Below are 17,615 nucleotides of genomic sequence, written 5' to 3' on the forward strand. Positions count from 1 at the left end.
AGGATCAAAAACCCATTGCCATTGTTCTTGAGTTCTCAGTAGTCCTCATTGTCCGCTATGTTCAGGGTGTCCGGTTTTATCCCAGGCCCAAGGTCCAAATCAGGAGCAGAAGGAGAGAAAGCACGAGCAAGGAACTCAGGACCGCGAGGGGTGCGCCCACACACTGAGACAATGGGGATGTTCTATCGGGAACTCACCAAGGCCAGCTGGACAGGGTCTGAAAAAGCCTGGGATAAAACAGGTCTCAAGTTTCTAAGCAGGAATCCCCAACAGCACTCCCGCGTGCTGCCGCATAGAAGGTCAAGGTTACAGAAAGGGCAGGGCCCAGGGCCGAGGAGCCTGAGTCACACGGAGAGGCCAGGCTGCCTCCCCGAAGGCTTGGGGAGAAGGCGCACAAGGACAAAGTGTAGAAGATTCTTGAAGAGATAAAAGTGAAGGAAGCGAAGGGAGAAAGCAACCGCCTAAGAAGCTCCAAGATCTGGCTCCTGAAGACTGTGACTAGGAAGCCCAGCTCAGCCCATACTCAAAGAAGCGACTTAGGGCCTCTTCACTCCAGCAGCTGCTGGGATGCTGAGAACCCGGGTGACCAGAGCAACCCCCATTCCCCGGTTGTTCACCAGGTGCCGGAGGAGGCCTGGCTACCGCTCACCTGGCCTTCTTGGGGTGGAGCTGGTTGAGTCCTGAGGTCGCTGCGCTCGCGCTCGCTCGTTCAAGGAGTAGTGGTACCCAGCATACAGAAGCCCGGCTGGTCCAGGGGACACTACAGGACCGCCCACCCCTACACGCCCCCCCCACCGCCCACAGAGACACCCTCCCCCGGCTTGCTCCCTCCCACTGGTCCTTCTCCTCCCCTTCTTCACTCCCTCCCTCGGAGCCCAGTTGCTCAAGACGCTTCCTTCCCCACCGCCAGCACCAGTTCCTCTCCCTGTGGGGCCTTTGGAAGGCCAACGAACGCTAGTCATTGGAGTCACCCGGGCGGCAGCTAGAAGATCATGGCCCAGCCCCAAGGAGACACGAACCCGCTGCCCAAGGCCTCAGACGAGCCAGGCAAGTCGAACGTGCCCAGCACCCTGCAGATCCACTCTTATAAAACAGACATCTGTAGCCTTGGCAGGTACAAGGGCAAAGCCGTCGCAGACACTGCCACCCTGTCCCGGGAACCGATCTTCCACAGTACCCTGACGGTGGCTGGGACGAGCGGGACACGCCGGAGGGGGACGCTGCGAGAACTGTTGGGGCTGCAGGGGGCGGCTCCCGCCGAGTGGCTCTCGAAGGAGAACTTGGAGCCGGCTGCACCTGGGTCCCGCCGCTCTAGCGGACAGGGCAGCAGCCGAGTGTGCCTGGAGCCGCGGGAACATGAGTGGATTCTGGCAGCCGCTGAAGGCCGTCTTGAGGTGTTGTTGGAGTTGCTGGAGGCTGAGCCCAGCTTGCTGATGCGGGACGACCCGATCACGGGCTACAACGTGCTGCACTGGCTGGCAAAGCACGGGCGCCACGAGGAACTCATTCTGTTGCATGATTTTGCCCAGCGCCGGGGACTGCCATTTGATGTGAGCGCCCCCGGCAGCGGTGGCCTCACACCGCTCCACCTGGCGGCTCTGCAGGGCCACGATATGGTCATCAAGGTACTGGTGGGAGCCCTGGGGGCTGACCCCACGCGTCGCGATCACAGTGGCCACCGGCCTTGTCACTATCTGCGGCCCGATGCTTCTCAGAACCTGCGGGAGCTGTCCGGCGCCGAAGAATGGGAGATGGCACGCGACAAAGAGCGCGACAACGCCAACAACAACAGCAGCAGCACCACCACTGGGTGGTCACTGAGACACACCCCAAGTGTGTTGCATCTCAAGTCCATGGGGACACACTGCAAAGAGGCGGCTCAGCCAGCCAAAGAGAATAAAAAGAAGAAGAAGGCTTCAGGCAATCAGGGAGGACCGGGCAATGGCCTTATGCGCCATCTGTTCCCCTTCATCCAGAACCGTTGAAGGTGACGTGGACTTAAAGAGCTCATTCTTAGGGCTGTTCCCGAACCCACTCAAGTAGATGCTCCTTAGATGCAGCTTGGGCCTGTAATGGACAGACCATGTCTGGGCCCCCAGCCCTGTCCCAGGTCTCCTGACACTAGCTAACTGTCAGAAGAATCGATCGAGAAGGGGAACCAAGAACCAGGCTGGCCTGGACGCCCAGCCCCAATGTTACAGGATGGAGGACGTTTGGAGCAAGTGTCGTGATCCTGCTTGGAAGAGAGAGGGAAAGTTACACTTCTAGTAGCTGTTTCTAGGAAGATTAAAGTGCTGAGTTTATTAGACAATATTAAAAAATAATTTAAGACTGTAAAGTACTGCTGCGGACTAAATGCCAAATACTTGCCTGCCTAGTCTGCTGTTGCAAACCTCCCTGTACTGGTAGCGTTCGCCTCTGGCGATCTACCTGCTCCTGAGACTGGGCAGTCCTTACCAGCGCCTGGCCTAATATATCATGGATGAGTTCTTAAGTACATTAAAGTGGAATTGGCTTTCTTTCCACACAACAAAGCTGTCTTTGAGTACCTTTTTTTTCTCTCTTATTAACCACAGGTAGGGGGACTGACTTATATTTGCAGGGAAGCGTTTGCCAGTCGATACCTTCAAGCTGGTGATCCGTGGCAGGCTCTGAGCCTCATTCTTGGAGCAAATGGCCAGAAGCCGTGCACCAGATGAGCGACCTTCACCTTGGCTCTGAGTAGAAACACACAGTTCACCCCTGCTTCCTCAGCCCTGGCATCCAGGTCTGCCTTCAGGCACAAGTCTCCTCCTAGAAGTGTTGTCCTAGGGGTGAGGTGGGGGGCATGAGGTGTGGGGGGCTGAGGCCCAAAGGCAATAAAAAGGGAAAACCATCACATTTGTATTTCCCATATTCGTTGTGAGTCAGTAATCGACTCAACTTGTGTCCTGTGACTGGAAGCGCCCACTCAGTAGAAAGGCTTTTCTTTCTACTGACAAGGGTTTGTCCTCATCCCAGGCGACCTGGAACTTGCTCACTAGCCCAGGCTGGCCTCAAACTCCTGCCTCTGCCTCCAGACTACTGAGCCTAGTGTCCGCTGCCACGCCAGCTTCTCATCCACACTTTTTTTTTTAAAGTTAAGTTTAGTATGAAAGTTGGAGTTTGGGGCAATTGCTCTCATTCAGAAGCAGCGTGGATTAAACAGAATACAAGAGGGCTGCTTGGCTCAGCTGAAGGGGAGGGGAAAGCCCCTGGTGACCAGAGAAACGCGCTGCTTTAGAGAACGGTGCTTTAGAAAAACTCCTGGCTGCCTGGAAGCTTTCATAGCATTTGGATGAACTGTTGCACTTCCTAGCCCTCTCAGTTCGGTCTTTGAACAGCAGGAGAAACTGGGTCATTACCAGACAGCCCAGATACCTTTTCCTGCGCCCATACAGCCAGGCCTCCCCACCTCTACCTCATGGGCCTGTTTGCCCCTCGTGTGCTGGCACATACCCTACCTTCCTGTAGTAACCCGTTAGTTTCTTCTTACTCATGGGATGCACCAAACCCTCCCTACTGCTGTTTCAGCTAGTTGGTGTCTCTAGGGACTATACCTTAAACAATATTGGCACAGTGGAACCTGGCATTTTCTTTTGTTTATAAATAAACTCTTTTGGGATGGTGGGAGGGGAGCAGTTTCCAAGTGCAACTAGCATTTGGCCTTAGCCCCCTCATTCCCTGTGCCCACTTTGTAGATACAAACTGACTAACGGATATAGGACTGTGGTCCCTGCTCCACACCTCCCCATCTCCAGTTGCCAAAGTGAGTTGGGCTTTGTGATGGCTAGCCCATAGAGCCTGCCTGCCACATGGCTGAGTCGTCAGTCTCCTGATTTGTACAGGAAGACTGGCGTGCCCTGAGCATTCAGAGGGCACCTATACCCGCGGTCTCATGGAAAAGTAAGAAGGTAGGCATCTTAACCATTAGTAGATTTGAGGCCCTGAGACAAGCATCACCTGCTCTTTCCCAGAAGAAAATAAAGGTAGCTGGAGAATTTCAGAGTAGCTTTCCATAGTTGATCCTGTCGTCGGCTATTCTTTCCCAGATTTTTCTCATCGCTGTGATATGGCCTAGCATACCTCCTCCATGTAAAACTGAGGTTTGGCTGCAAAGGACACAATCCCGTGCTGAAAATGCTCTGTGCCTAGCATCAAGCCATTGGCATTTCTGGTATGCTCTTGGAGGCAACACTGGTATGCTTGCACCAAGAGAAAGAGTAAATTCCCTGAGAAAGAGAGTTAGGCAGATGATGCGAAACTAAATTCTAGTGCAGGACAACGGGCAAGACAGCCTGTTAAAAGCAAGGATGGGATAGGTAAGGATGGTGAGGGGTGGGGGAGGGCTGCAGAGCGAGCAAGTGGGAAGGACTTGACCTGACACCAAGGGACAAGAGCAGCAAAGGCTTTCCAGGGGTGAAGGCTGGGGGGATGAGTGGGAGCTGGCCAGTGAATGTAACGAGTGCCAGGAACTGCCCGTCAGTTTGGCCGTATGGAAGCCAGGGAGCGGTTAATGATAAGGCTGAAAGAGTGGATGGGAGTCCAGATTGCAAAAGGCCTCCTAGGCTGTGCTAAAAGAGGCACATTGATGAATTTAGCCATGACTTGAGAGTCATGGAAGGTCTCTAAGCGGAGAAGAAGAATGATAAGTTTAAAGGAATCACTCGGGGGGGGGGGTCACATGGATGATGGATGGCTGTGTGGGGCAGAAATGAGCGCGAAGGACTCTCAAGCAAAGCATCTCTAGAGAAAGGCGTTAAGAAAAGTCACACTTCAGCCAAGGAAGGCTCTCGTGAGGCAATGCCTTCAATCTTTTCTTCCTTCTACACCAGCGCTCCTCAGCCTTCCTAAGGCTGTGACCCTTTAACACAGTTCCTCGTGGTGTGGCCATCCCCCAGTCATCAAAGTATTTCATTGCTACTCCATAACTGTAATTTTGCTACTGTTGTGAATCATAATGTAAATACCTGGTACACAGGACATCCAATATGGGGGTCAAGACCCACAGGTTGAGAACCACTGCCACACCCTCTGTTCCACTGAGGCTTTCCTAGGAGCCCGGGGATAGAACTGACCATGTGAAGCTCTTTGGATTGCAGCTGCCTGGAGGCTCTCCCTTCCCACCCCCCCCCTTTATTCTAGATGAACAAACAGGTGGCCTCCAGATGGAAATTCCTAGTCACCGGAGTGATGGAAAGTATTCAGCCTACCATGAGTTCCAATCCTGACTCTCAGATACTGACCTTTAGCAGAGTGCCCACCTCTCTGAGCTGTAGTTCCCTCGTCAGTAAACAGGAGCAATACACTGTCACTGGAAGGGCTGTGGAGATTCCAAAGCCTCTACCAACAGTGTAGCACATTAGCGACACAGAGGGAGAGAACACATCAGCAATGGGAAACAACTGAAAAGGGGTCCACAGGGCTTCTGGAGAGACTATAGTATCATTGGCTAGGGTAGTTCAGGAGGGATGGTGTGGGTGAAATATGTTATCTCAGCATTAAAATGGGTTCATTTACCCAGCGCACGCCTTTAATCCCAGCACTCAGGGCAGAGGCAGGTGGAGCTCTGTGAGTTCAAAGGTCTATAAGAGTGAGTTCTAGGATAGGCCCCAAAGCTACACAGAGAAATCCTGTCTCAAAAAGCTAAAATAAATAAATAAAAATAAAAATGGGTTCATTTAAGAATGGAACTATAGCTCAGCATATGTGAGGTTCTGAGTCCCATTCCCAGTACCACATAAACTAGCATGGTAGTACATGTGTGCAATGCTGAGAAGAGTAGGATGATTAGAAGTTCAGGGTCATCCTTGACCGTTTCGTGAGTTCAAGGCCAGCTAGCCTACATGAGAGCCTGTGTCAAAAGAAAGAAAGAACAGAAGAAGGGTTCCTGTTTATTACAGGTCATTTTCCACAGGTGCCAGAGGAATGGATGTTTCTCAAAGGGGACACTGGGGACTTTGACATGTTTGTTTACTTTTATTTGGTGCTGGGGTGGAACCCACGGTCTCCTGCATGAAGCACATGCTCCATCACAGAGATACACCTTTAGTATTGTTAGAGACTTTGGGGAGTAGCTCATTTTGAAAAAAAGAGTCTTGTACATCCAAGGCTAGCCTTGAACATCTGACCCTCCTGCCTCCACCTCCAAGTGTTGGAATTACAGATATGCACACCTCATTTTTTCCCTAATTTCTTCACACCTGGTTTTGTTTTGTGCTGTGGGACAATGGTCTGTAACCTGTCACTTGTATTTTAAATAAATGCTGATTGGCCAGTAGCCAGGAAGGAAGTATAGCCTGGGTGAACAGACAGGAAGTATAGGCAGGACAATGAGAATTCTGGGAAGAGGGAAGTTTCAGTCTACAGGCCTCACCCAGATGGAGAGGAAGCAGGACACAGAGCAAGCAAGATGTGACTGCCTCACCGAAAAAGGTACCAAGCCATGTGGCTAACATAGACAAGAATTATGGACTAATATAAATTATAAGAGTTAATAAGAAGCCTGGGATACTACACCAATCAATTTATAATTAATGTAGATGTCTTTGTGATTTCTTTGGGACTTAACAACTGTGGGAACCGGGCAGGACAGAACCCTCAGTCAACAGTTTTGAGGTAGAGTCTCTCTCAGCAAAGACTGACCTTGTCAGCCGACAGTGGCCTTGGAGTCGGGGAAACCTTGTTCCTCAGCCTCCTGAGTCCTGGAATTACAGTTGTGAGCTACTGTGTCCAGATTTTAAAGCAGGCTAGGTAAATGACTCAGGTACTAAAAGTGCTTGCTTAGCATGCACAAGGACGTGGGTTCAACCCCCAGCACCAAGTAAGCTGGGTATAGCGGCACAGCCCTGTAATCCCAGCATTTTGGAGATGGAGGCAGACGGTTCAGTTCAATGTCTCATCTTTGATTACCTATCAAGTTCAAGTCTTGTAAAAGCAGCTTTGATTAAGTGTCCAACAAATGTCAATTATGTCAGATATTGTTTCCAGGGAAGTCATAAACGGGAATCCAAGCCAAGCCTGAAACCTGATGAAGAGAATACAGCTATACACGCCTTCCATTTCTTACCCCATTTTCTTATTGACATGCCCCTGTCCCGCTAACATACCCTGCATTCTGCTTCCAGCCTCCCCGTCTTTCCACCTCTCATTCATTTTAACAGAGAAGTATTCTGTTCTGTCAAGATTTAACTTATGGAGTCAGGCACAGTGGCACCAATCAATACTTCCAGCAACTGGGGTGGGCAAGATAATAGGACCCTGTGAGCCCAGGAGGTTATAACCAGCCTGAGCGGCAGGCTGCTTTTCTTTCAATTGAAAAATAAAAGGGGGGATAAATCGGGGGGGGGCAGATATAATTAAGTTGGTAGAATGTTTGCCTAGCGTGTAAAAGCCCCTGAGTTCCATCCCGAGTACTATAGAAATTGGCCGTGGCAGTACATGACAGTAATTGCAGCACTTGGGAGGTAGAGGCAGGAGGGTCAGACCAGCCTGAACAGGAGACCCTGACTCACATACACACAAAAGGCCAGGCTATGAATAGTGGCCCATGCCTGTGATCTCAGCACCCAGGAAACAGCTACAAATTCAAAGTCAGCCTGGTCTGTATAGGGAGTGCCAGGACAGCCAAGGCTGTGTAGAGAGACTTTGCCTCAGAAATCAAAAATCAATCCACCAAATTGAAAACAACAACAAAATCAAACAAACAAATGAGGACTGTCTTGTTCACAATTCAAGAAGCTATAAAGTCCAAGGAAATGGAACAAGCAGCCTGCTTTGGTGTCTACTGAGGGCCCATTCCTCGTTTTCAATGCCTTCTGTTTACCTTCACACGTGGACACAAAGGGGCCTGGCTTTTGGTCTGAAGATTGTTTTACAGGATATTAATCCTATTCATGGGCACCAACCCCTCATGACTTGATTGTTTCCCCAAGAGCCCACCTGTCCTACCACCCTATGCCAGCACTCTCGGGTTACCATGCATTGGGTATATGTTGGGTCAGGGTCCAACACATGCATTTTGAAGTGACACACACATTCAGATTGGTTCCTCCCACCTGCCAAGTCCAAGCCCTTGTCTTAGTTTACTTCCGCAGCAGTCTCCTCGTCCTCAGACTTCTCTCTGTCCCTTCACAAGGGTCTATGGCTTTCTCTGTCAGTATTTACTAGGATAAATCCCAGAAGAGAGCCGCCGTCCTCCATTCTCTCCCAAAGTCCTTTCATTCCTTCCCTGCTTGGGCCTCAACCCATCACTCTGTTCCAACCACTTAGTTCTTGCTGTCCCCTTAAAGGACCACGCTTGGGAGGGGGCAGTGTTGTTTCTGAGACAGGGTCTCTTTGTGTAGCCCTGAATGGCCTGGAACTCCATATTTAGACCAGACTGGTCTTGAACTCACAGAGATCCTCTTGTCTCTGCTTCCCAAAATCTGGATTAAATGTGTGAAGCAACATGAAGGGCAAGAGTCGTGTTCATCTGAACTCCTGCTTCCCCATCAGCACCAAGCACGGGTCTTTTCGCATTTACCCTCCTCATCAGCCACTGCTAACCCTCCTCCCTATGTCCCTACATACTCCCTCTTCTCATTTTTAGGGTTACAAAGAGAGGCAGAAATAGGAGATGAGGGAGGATGGGGGATAGGCAAAAGGACACATGGGACATGAAAACAGATAAAAAGATTAAAGGTAGCTTACCAGGGGGCATTTAAGGGTATCAGGAGGGTAGAGGATACAAGAAGGATGAGAATCTGCTAAACACTTTGTTCAAGAATGTTATTATGATACCCCAATTGTAGATGGAGTGGCAGGCTACATCCCGCCACCCAGATAGCTTTACACCCGAAATAATTACACAGAAACTGTATTCTTTTAAATACTGCTTGGCCCATTAGTTCCAGCCTCTTATTGGCTAATTCTCACATCTTGATTAACCCATTTTTCTGATCTAGGTTAGCCATGTGGCTCAGTACCTTTTTCAGTGGGGCAGATCACATCCTGCTGCTTTGGTGGTCTGGGCAGGAGTGTGTGTGAGGAATCAACTTCCTCCTTCCCAGAATTCTCCTGTTCTCATTACATCATTTCTACTTCCTGTCTGGTTTTCCCACCTATATTTCCTGCCTGGCCAATCAACATTTATTTATAACATGATTGACAGAATACAGACAATTCTCCCACACCACTTCCCCCTCTTTTAAAAAAAAAAAACAAAGGAAAATATCCATAGTCCATTTTTGGGAATGTGGGCATAGTATTCCAGGCTACTTCCAGCTGGTTGGGGGCGATGATAATCTTATGGGGACCTAAAGAAAATTTAGAGTTATGATCAAGTCCTGACTGAAGTATTCTGTGAGTCTTGATCACCTCAGGCAGCAGTCTTGAACCTGTTCTGGATGAAGAACTCAGACATCTGGGCCATCTATTCCTGCCGGAGACTTCTCAGGTGGTCTTCCTTGGTCAAACTGGATTTTTCTTAACTCTGAATAAATCCACAGCCTCTCATTTTCTGTGGAAACAAAAGCAAAATCTCTTTTCCAAAGTAACATACCTTTTGACTTCAACTATGAAGTCAAGGCATTTTCAAAATACCTATCTTGGATTAATTCTGCAGCATTTATAAACAAATATCTTTTAGCAACTGTTGCTCCTTCCTCAGCATTCAAACAATTCAAAGAGAGCATAATAACATACAGTATCAAGATTCTCTGTGTATTTTCCATCTTTACGTGGCTTTATTTTAACCTCTATTTCTTTTATTTTTACTTTTAACTTTTGGCTTTTTGAGACAGGTTCTCTGTGTATCTTTGTCCTGGAATTCCCTCTGTAAACCAGGTTATCTTTGAACTCACAGAGATCCATCTGTCTCTGCCTCCCAGGCTACTCTATTTATTTATTTATTTATTTATTTATCATTTATTTATTTATTTATTTATTTATTTGCTTATTTATTTATTTATTTATTTTTAGAACCTTATCCTTTAGCCTGTATATATTTTTAACACACTGTAAACCATTTAGAGGTTTTCTTCCTCTTTGAATCTCTCTTTTCTATTTTGTGACCACATGATCTTTTAATTCACCAAGCAATCATGGCTGAGGTACTGGCTAGAGCCACGTTTATTGCCATAACTCTATGGAGTTTCAAGGTCTTTTCCGGGAAGCAAGCTGCAACAGTGTATCCATCGGGACCGCCTGCTTGAAAGAGTCAGAGTTTTCCCTGGCAGGACGGCCCAAAAAGCCAGCATTTTAAACCAGCGCAGTCTTTTTCCTGCTACGGCTGAAAATTGGTATGTTTTACTCTAGTCTTTCCCAAGCTTTCTCAGGCTTTCTGTGGATGCAGTTATTCATGCTGGGCGCCATTCTGTAACATGAAGGGTCCTGTTTGTTGTGGTGGTTTTCGTACCGCCCGGCCCCCACAACTGTTTAGCTCCAAAGAAAATCACACATAGGTCTCCATAAATTATAAGCTGATTGGCCCATTAGCTCTAGCCTCTCACCGGCTACCTCTCACATCTTGATTAACCCATTTTCCTGATCTATGTTAGCCATGTGGCTCAGTATCTTTTTCAGTGAGGCAGACACCCCCCACCTCCCCGGCTCAGCGCCTTAATACTACCCATTTTCTACTCATTCACAAGATCCTGGACAAGAGGACCAACTACTGCAGCCCCCACTTCCTCCTCTTCTTTTAGATATGGTTTTATACATTCCAGGCTGGCTGACCTCAACCTCACTTTCTGGGTGATCTTGAACCCCACCTGGTGTTATGCAGTGCTGGGGTCAGGATGGAGACAAGGGCCTCCTGCATGCCACACAAACACTCAACCAACTGAGCTGCAGCCCTCCTTGGAGCCTTATTGGCAATGGATAAGATTTTCGTGCGGTTATCCAAGGACCATCTCTTCAGCTTTAACTAGACTCAACTGCCACAAAGACAGGGACCGAGTTTGCTGGGTTAACCACAGAATCCCTAGACTCTGGTACATGGTGGTACTCACTGGGGCTGCGGCGATGGCTCAGCTGTTAAAGGCTCATACTGACTTTTCAGAAGAACTGAGTTCAGCTCCCAGCCCCCACACTGGAAAAGCTCACGATCATGTATAATTCCAGCTCCAGGGTATCTAACACCTCTTCCGGCCTCTGAGGGCATCTGCACTTCTGTGCAAATACCCACACACAGACATATACTCACATAATTTAAAAACTAAAACTACATCTAAAAAGAAGTTACTGATTGCAAATGGAATCTTAGATGTCACCCAAAAGCACATTAGAAACGAATGGAAAAATAAACTGAAGGGCATCAAAATTTAAACTTGTCTTTAAAAATTATTATATTTATTTAGAGCTGGACATGGTGGCTCACACTTTTATTTTCAGCACTTGGAAGGTAGGGGGAGGTAGATAGCGGAGTTCGAGGCTAACCTGATCCACTGAGTGAGTTCCAGGACAGCAAGGCTACACAAAGAAAGCCTGTCTCAAAAAATCTAATATATATATGTAGTATGCATGTGTGTATGTATGTATGTATGTGTGTGTATGTATGTATGTATGTATGTGTGTGTATGTATGTATGTGTGTATGTGTGTGTGTATGTATATGTTATATATATCACATTTATTTGGTTAGTGTTGGTGCCTGTGTACATGCCATGCTATGCACAACATGTAGAAGGTTTTTTCCTTCCATTGAATCCTGGGGAATCGAACTCAGGTCATCAAGCTTGGCAGCAAGCATCTTTACCAAGTGAACCATCTCACCAGTTCCCAAATTAAACCTTTAAAGAACAACAGAAAACTATCAAGAAAATGAAAAGAGGTCAGGCATGATAGCAAAACTCCTGTATTCCCAGCTGAGGCAGAAGGATCAATATGAGTTTTAGACCAGCCTGTCTCAAATAAAAGTGAGTTCTGGAAGGATAGCTGAGTTAAGAAACTGCTTGCTCCACAAGCAAAGAGGACCTGAGTTTGGAATCTCAGCATCTGGGTAAAAAGTCAGCATTAGTACTGTAGTCTGTAGTCCCTTCTTGGGGGAGCAGAGAGAGGTGGATCTTGAGAGCCTGCTGGCCTGCCAATCTCGCTGAATCAGCAAGCTCTGATCTTGTCTCTAAATAAACAAATAAACAAACAAACATGGAGAGCAATTGAGGAAAACACCTGACATCATCGATCTCTGGCTCTATACAGCTGTACACACAGACAGACACACAGACACACAGACACAAACACAGAGACACACACACAGAGTCTCATGGGATAAAACCCACAGAATGGGAGAAGGTGTTTGTAAACATGCATCTAATAAGTTATCTATCCGGCCCAAGCCTGGGGGTGACAGCCTGTAGTCCCATCACCCAGTGGACTTATGACAAGGGTTATCTCAAGTTCCAACCCAGCCTGAGCTACATAGTTAGAGACCCTATCTCAAATTAAACGGTGGTATAGATATGATATTGATCGCATATAAGCTCCTATAAGTTAACAACGCAGACACAACCACCTGATGCTGGAGCGAATAAAGGACTGCACTACACGTTTCTTTCTATGTTTTTGTGGTTGTTGTTTGTTAGGTTGTTTGTTTTGAGACGGGGTTTCTCTCTGTAGCTCTGGCTGTCCTGGAACTCACTTTGCAAACCAGGCTGGCCTCAAACTCAGAGATCCACTTGCCTCTGTGCCCTAAGTGCTGGGATTAAAGGTGTGTGCCACCACCGCCTGCCCCTTACTACACATTTCTACAAGGACGAGAAGCAGATGAAAGAAAAGCATATAAAAAGGTGCTCGTTGTCACTAGGCCATGGAGAAATGGAAATCAAAACTACATTGAGAGAGCTGGGAATATAGCCCAATTTTAGAGAGCTTGTCTAGCATGTATAAAGCCCTGGGTTCCATGCCAGCCCTACATAAACTGGGCACTGTAATGCTTACCAATAATCCTAGTACTCAAGGGAGGAGACTACAGACTTAGTGAATGTTTGGTCAATGGTTAAGACCACTTAGAGTTTTTTGCCGAGGATCTAAGTCCAGTTCTCAGCTCCCATATTAAGCAGTTCACAAATAACTGTAACTTCAGCTCCAGGGGATTGGCCTCTGTGAGCACCCGCACTCATGTGCACATACCTACCTAGACACACACACACACACACACACACACACACCAATTTAAAATAAGATCAATCTTTTAAAAATAAAGGCAGACATATCACCATAGAACCTTCATCTGGCGATGGATGGAAATAGAGAAAGAGACCCACACTGGAGCACTGGACTGAGCTCCCAAGGTCCAAATGAGGAACAGAAGGAGGGAGAACATGAGCAAGGAAGTCAGGACTGCGAGGGGTGTGCCCACCCACTGAGAGAGTGGGGCTGATCTATTGGGAGCTCACCAAGGCCATCTGAACTGGGACTGATGGAGCACGTGATCAAACCAGACTCTCAGAACGTGGCGGACAATGAGGGCTGACTGAGAAGCCAAGGACAATGGCAATGGGTTTTTGATCCTACTGCATGTACTGGCTTTGTGGGAGTCTAGTCTGTATGGATGCTCACCTTTCTAGACCTGGATGGAGTGGGGAGGACCTTGGACTTCCCACAGGGCAGGGGACCCTGACTGCTCTTTGGAATGGAGAGGGAGGGGGGCGAAGTGGGAGGATGTGGAGGGAAATGGGAGGAGGTAGAAATTTTTAATAATAACAATAATAATAAAATAAAAATTTAAATAAATAAAGGCAGAGACACTGGAGAGATGGCTCAGTGGTTAAGAGCACCTTCTTCTTTTCCAGAGGACCGAAGTTCAGGTCCCAAGACTCATGTCAGATGACCACAACACGACAGCCTGTCATTCCAGCTCTAAACAGTCCTATGGCCGGGCCGTGGTGGCGCACGCCTTTAATCCCAGCACTCGGGAGGCAGAGGCAGGTGGATCTCTGTGAGTTCGAGACCAGCCTGGTCTACAAGAGCTAGTTCCAGGACAGGCTCCAAAACCACAGAGAAACCCTGTCTCGAAAAACCAAAAAAAATAAATAAATAAAAAAATAAACAGTCCTATGCCTCTGACCTTCAGGACATCTACTCTGGCCTGCACATACACGAAGGCACACACTCATACACCTAATGAAGACTAAAAGAAATGGGTGCAGAAAGATAGCTCAGCAGTTCAGAGTACTGATTATTCTTCCAGAGGAACCAGGTTCGATTTCCAACACCCATGTGATTGCTTAAAAACCTTATGTGACTCCAGTTCCAGGGAATTCAAGGGCCTCCCCTGGGCTCTGTTGGCCCAGAATGCATTTGGTATACAGACATACATGCTGGCAAAACACCTATATTCATAAAATAAAGTAAAATCAAATTAAATCTTTTAAAAATTAAATCTTTATTTAAAAATTAAATCAACAAAAATAAAAACAGAACACGGAAGGGGGACTTAAAAACAGAACAATGGGATTTGAAAACAGAGACCAAACAAGCACAGAGTAACTGAATTTATCAAGAAAAACAGCAACCCAAATCCGCCCGTGTACTCACCAGCACCCGGCACAGAACTGCATGTGTCCCTCATGGATCCCAATCTTGGTCAGTCTATTTCACAGTTGATAGTTTGCTGAAGGACAGGAAGAGACTTGTTTGCAGCGCTCTGTATCCGCTTCTCCTGCAGGTTTCCTGGCCTGTTTGGTTCCAGGCAGTGAATAGAAGCAGAGAGGAGAGGAGGCATCGGAGAGGAAAAAGGGAAGAAGTCCCTGCAGACAGAAGGAGATCATGTCTAGAGGAATCATGGCCCTTGACATAAAGGTAAGGAATCAGAAAGACTCGATTCCCTGTTGCTCAGCTCAGTAAGCTACGGATGTTCAAAGCAGGGCCTGGGGCATGACAATTGGATTCGTGTGTTCAGGATCACCTGCCAAAAAGACAGAGGAATTTGTTATGCACCCTAAAGAGCCTGTGGCCTGTGACTGGGGATGGGACTCGGTGGTAGTGGCCTTGACTAGCATTCAGGAGGCTCCAGGTTCAACCCCCCCCCCCACACACACACACACAGAATTTTCTTTAAAATGTCTGGAGTGACTCACAAATTCTCATGTCCTCCTTGCTCAAGGGCCATGTTCATCTTCACTGCGTCATTCTAATTTTAGTGCATGTGCTGTAGAATAAGTGAATTCACAAAAATAATTTAAAAAGTAAATACTTCTGTTCAAAACAGGAATCCAGAAAGCATACCTTAACGGGCCCTGGTCAATGAGGAGTTCTGGATATGGACTCTTCCTTAAAGATAGGAAGGGCCTTTTGGTATGTGAATTCGCCTGTGCTCTAGGGCCCAGATGGTCAACAAACACCAATGGTATTGGTGAGTTGTTCCATGATGACCTCATTCTATGTAAGGAAGAGTGTCTGTGGTGACCCGAGGGACTGATTTAATCAATGGGGTTGCTTTAAGAGCAGAGTGGAAGTCTCTCTGACAAAAGAATTTTCAGCTGTGGACGACAGTCCTAGCCAAGTGCAGCCTATGCCTGGGAGACTCAGTCTGCCTTTTTAAAAGGCCTGTCCTACAGGCTTAACCTATGACTTGGTAGAGCCAGAAACTGCCAAATCCAGTACCTAGTAGTAAATCTCTTCCCATTTCTCACCGATGAGTTCTGCTTCTCTGGTTGGACTCTGACTTATTAAATACAAGAAAGAAAGGCTGGAGAGCTAGCTGGCTCAGTGGTTAAGAGCACTGACTGCTCTTGAAGAGGATCTGAGTTCAGTTCCTAGCAGCCACAGAGTGCTCACAACCACCTGTTAACTCCAGTTCCAGGAGATCCAATGTCCTCTTCTGGCTTTTGAGAGCACCAGGCATGCACATGGTATATATATATATATATATATACAAAATTCATATATGTAAAATAAGTATTGAAAAGAAAAGTGCTGGGACCTGGAATCTGCACCAGAGGCTGAGGCAGGAGGATGGTAAAAAGATTTTTCCATCATCCTCTGGTGAGGATCTAGTCCAGATGGGCCATGCATCAAGAACACATCTGAAGCACTCGGGAGGCAGAGGCAGGCGGATCTCTGTGAGTTCGAGACCAGCCTGGTCTACAGAGCTAGTTCCAGGACAGGCTCCAAAGCCACAGAGAAACCCTGTCTCGAAAAAAACCAAAAAAAAAAAAAGAACACATCTGAAACACACATGTAAACATGATACACTCCAACACTGCAGGTTGGTGATCAAATTTAAATTTGTTCAGGTCACAAGGCCCTGGTTTTGATTTCCAGTGAAACACAAGACACACACACACACACACACACACACACACACACAGAGTTCTTTGAATGGAACATACCTGGCAGCCAGGTCATGACTTCTACAACCATTTTCCAATAAAAAGATCCATAATGGATTGTAACACAATGAATGCATGAAATAAATATCAAAAGTTTCCAACTGATACGAAGAAGTTACTATTTTGTTGTTTTGTTTCTTGAAGGCAGGATCTCCAGAAGTTCAGTCTGAGACTAGCCTTGGACTTCTGATCTTCCTGCCTGCATATCCCAAGTGATAGAAGAAATTAATGAATACGTAAGTAAGTGGGGAAGAAGAGGCAAACTTTATATGCAGGAAACCCCCAAAGAATGTGTGCAGATACTTCTTCAAAAAGATTGTACTCCCTACCCCTTTTCTGGTCATCCCTGCCCCATGTTTGTGTATGTGTGTGTGTCTGTCTGTCTTTCTGTCTCTTTGTCTCTGTCTCTGTATTTGTGTCTCTGACTCTGTCTCTGTGTCTGTCTCTCTGAACAGAGACTCACTAAGTAGTGGCTTCAAAGTCTCCATCCTCCTGCCTCAGCCTTCCTAGTGCTAGGGTTCCAGGCATTCACCATCACACCCTGTCCTACTCTTTAAACGAAGGTCGCACCTAACAAGCAATTTTTCCAGCGTACTAGCAGAAAGGAGAAGGGACTCAACATTGGAGAAACCTGACACCCTGCCTTGGCCAGGTGCTCTAGGTCAGTGTCGACATGTGGATGGTATGTTCCTGAGACAGAGCACAAGAAAAATGGCACTTTTCCTCTGTGATCATTCTTTCCAAAACTCGCAAGCCCAGCCTAATTGCAAGGAAAATAGCAAAGGAATCCCGAGAGAGGAGCATCCTACAGATGCTTGACTGGTAATTTTCCAGGTCAGCAAAGACAAGGGAAGCGGGGGACCTCTCACAACAAAGAGCACTCTAAGGCCATGTTATGGCTGACTAAATCATGACCTCATGTATGGGATCTTGAAATGCCAAAGTGAAAAACTGTTTAATGCAAAAACAATTGTGGAGAGGTTCACATCTGCAGTTCCAGCACTTAAGATGAGGCAGGCAGACAAGGCAGGCAGACTCCCTCAAGTCTGAGGCCAGCCTGGACTACATGGTGAGTTCTAGGCCAGCCTGAGGTACACTGTAAAACCTCATTAAAAAAAAAAACTACAGGGAGGTGGTGGTGAATGCCTTTAATCCCAGCACTCAAGAGGCAGAGGCAGGGCAGGGGGATCTCTGTGAGTTCAAGTCCAGCCTGATCTACATAGCGTTCCAGGATACACAAGAATCCCTGTTTCTAAATAAATAGATAAATGCCAGGAAAATGCAA

At 47.2% G+C, this 17,615-nt stretch overlaps 1 protein-coding gene and 1 non-coding gene across 2 annotated transcripts; one reads left to right on the plus strand and one right to left on the minus strand.

The window, feature by feature from the left end:
• The first annotated feature begins 992 nt into the window (after nt 1-992).
• On the plus strand, nt 993-2,464 carry LOC121441701 (ankyrin repeat domain-containing protein SOWAHD-like). Its single transcript, XM_041642933.1, has one exon. It carries the CDS (start codon nt 993-995, stop codon nt 1,983-1,985), a length of 993 nt encoding a protein of 330 aa, XP_041498867.1. The 3' UTR covers nt 1,986-2,464.
• Nucleotides 2,465-15,056: 12,592 nt separating this feature from the next.
• Nucleotides 15,057-15,168, minus strand: LOC121441714. The gene has a single exon (XR_005973494.1). It is a non-coding gene; the product is annotated as a U6 spliceosomal RNA (small nuclear RNA).
• Between the last annotated feature and the right edge of the window lie 2,447 nt (nt 15,169-17,615).

Source organism: Microtus oregoni, unplaced genomic scaffold (assembly GCF_018167655.1).
Source record: "Microtus oregoni isolate MIOR12 unplaced genomic scaffold, Mior012 000080F_ref0000499, whole genome shotgun sequence".
NCBI lineage: Eukaryota > Metazoa > Chordata > Mammalia > Rodentia > Cricetidae > Microtus > Microtus oregoni.

Bases quoted from the DNA above. Each gene is read 5' to 3' on its own strand.
- LOC121441701 (XM_041642933.1), top strand. From the start codon at position 993: ATGGCCCAGCCCCAAGGAGACACGAACCCGCTGCCCAAGGCCTCAGAC.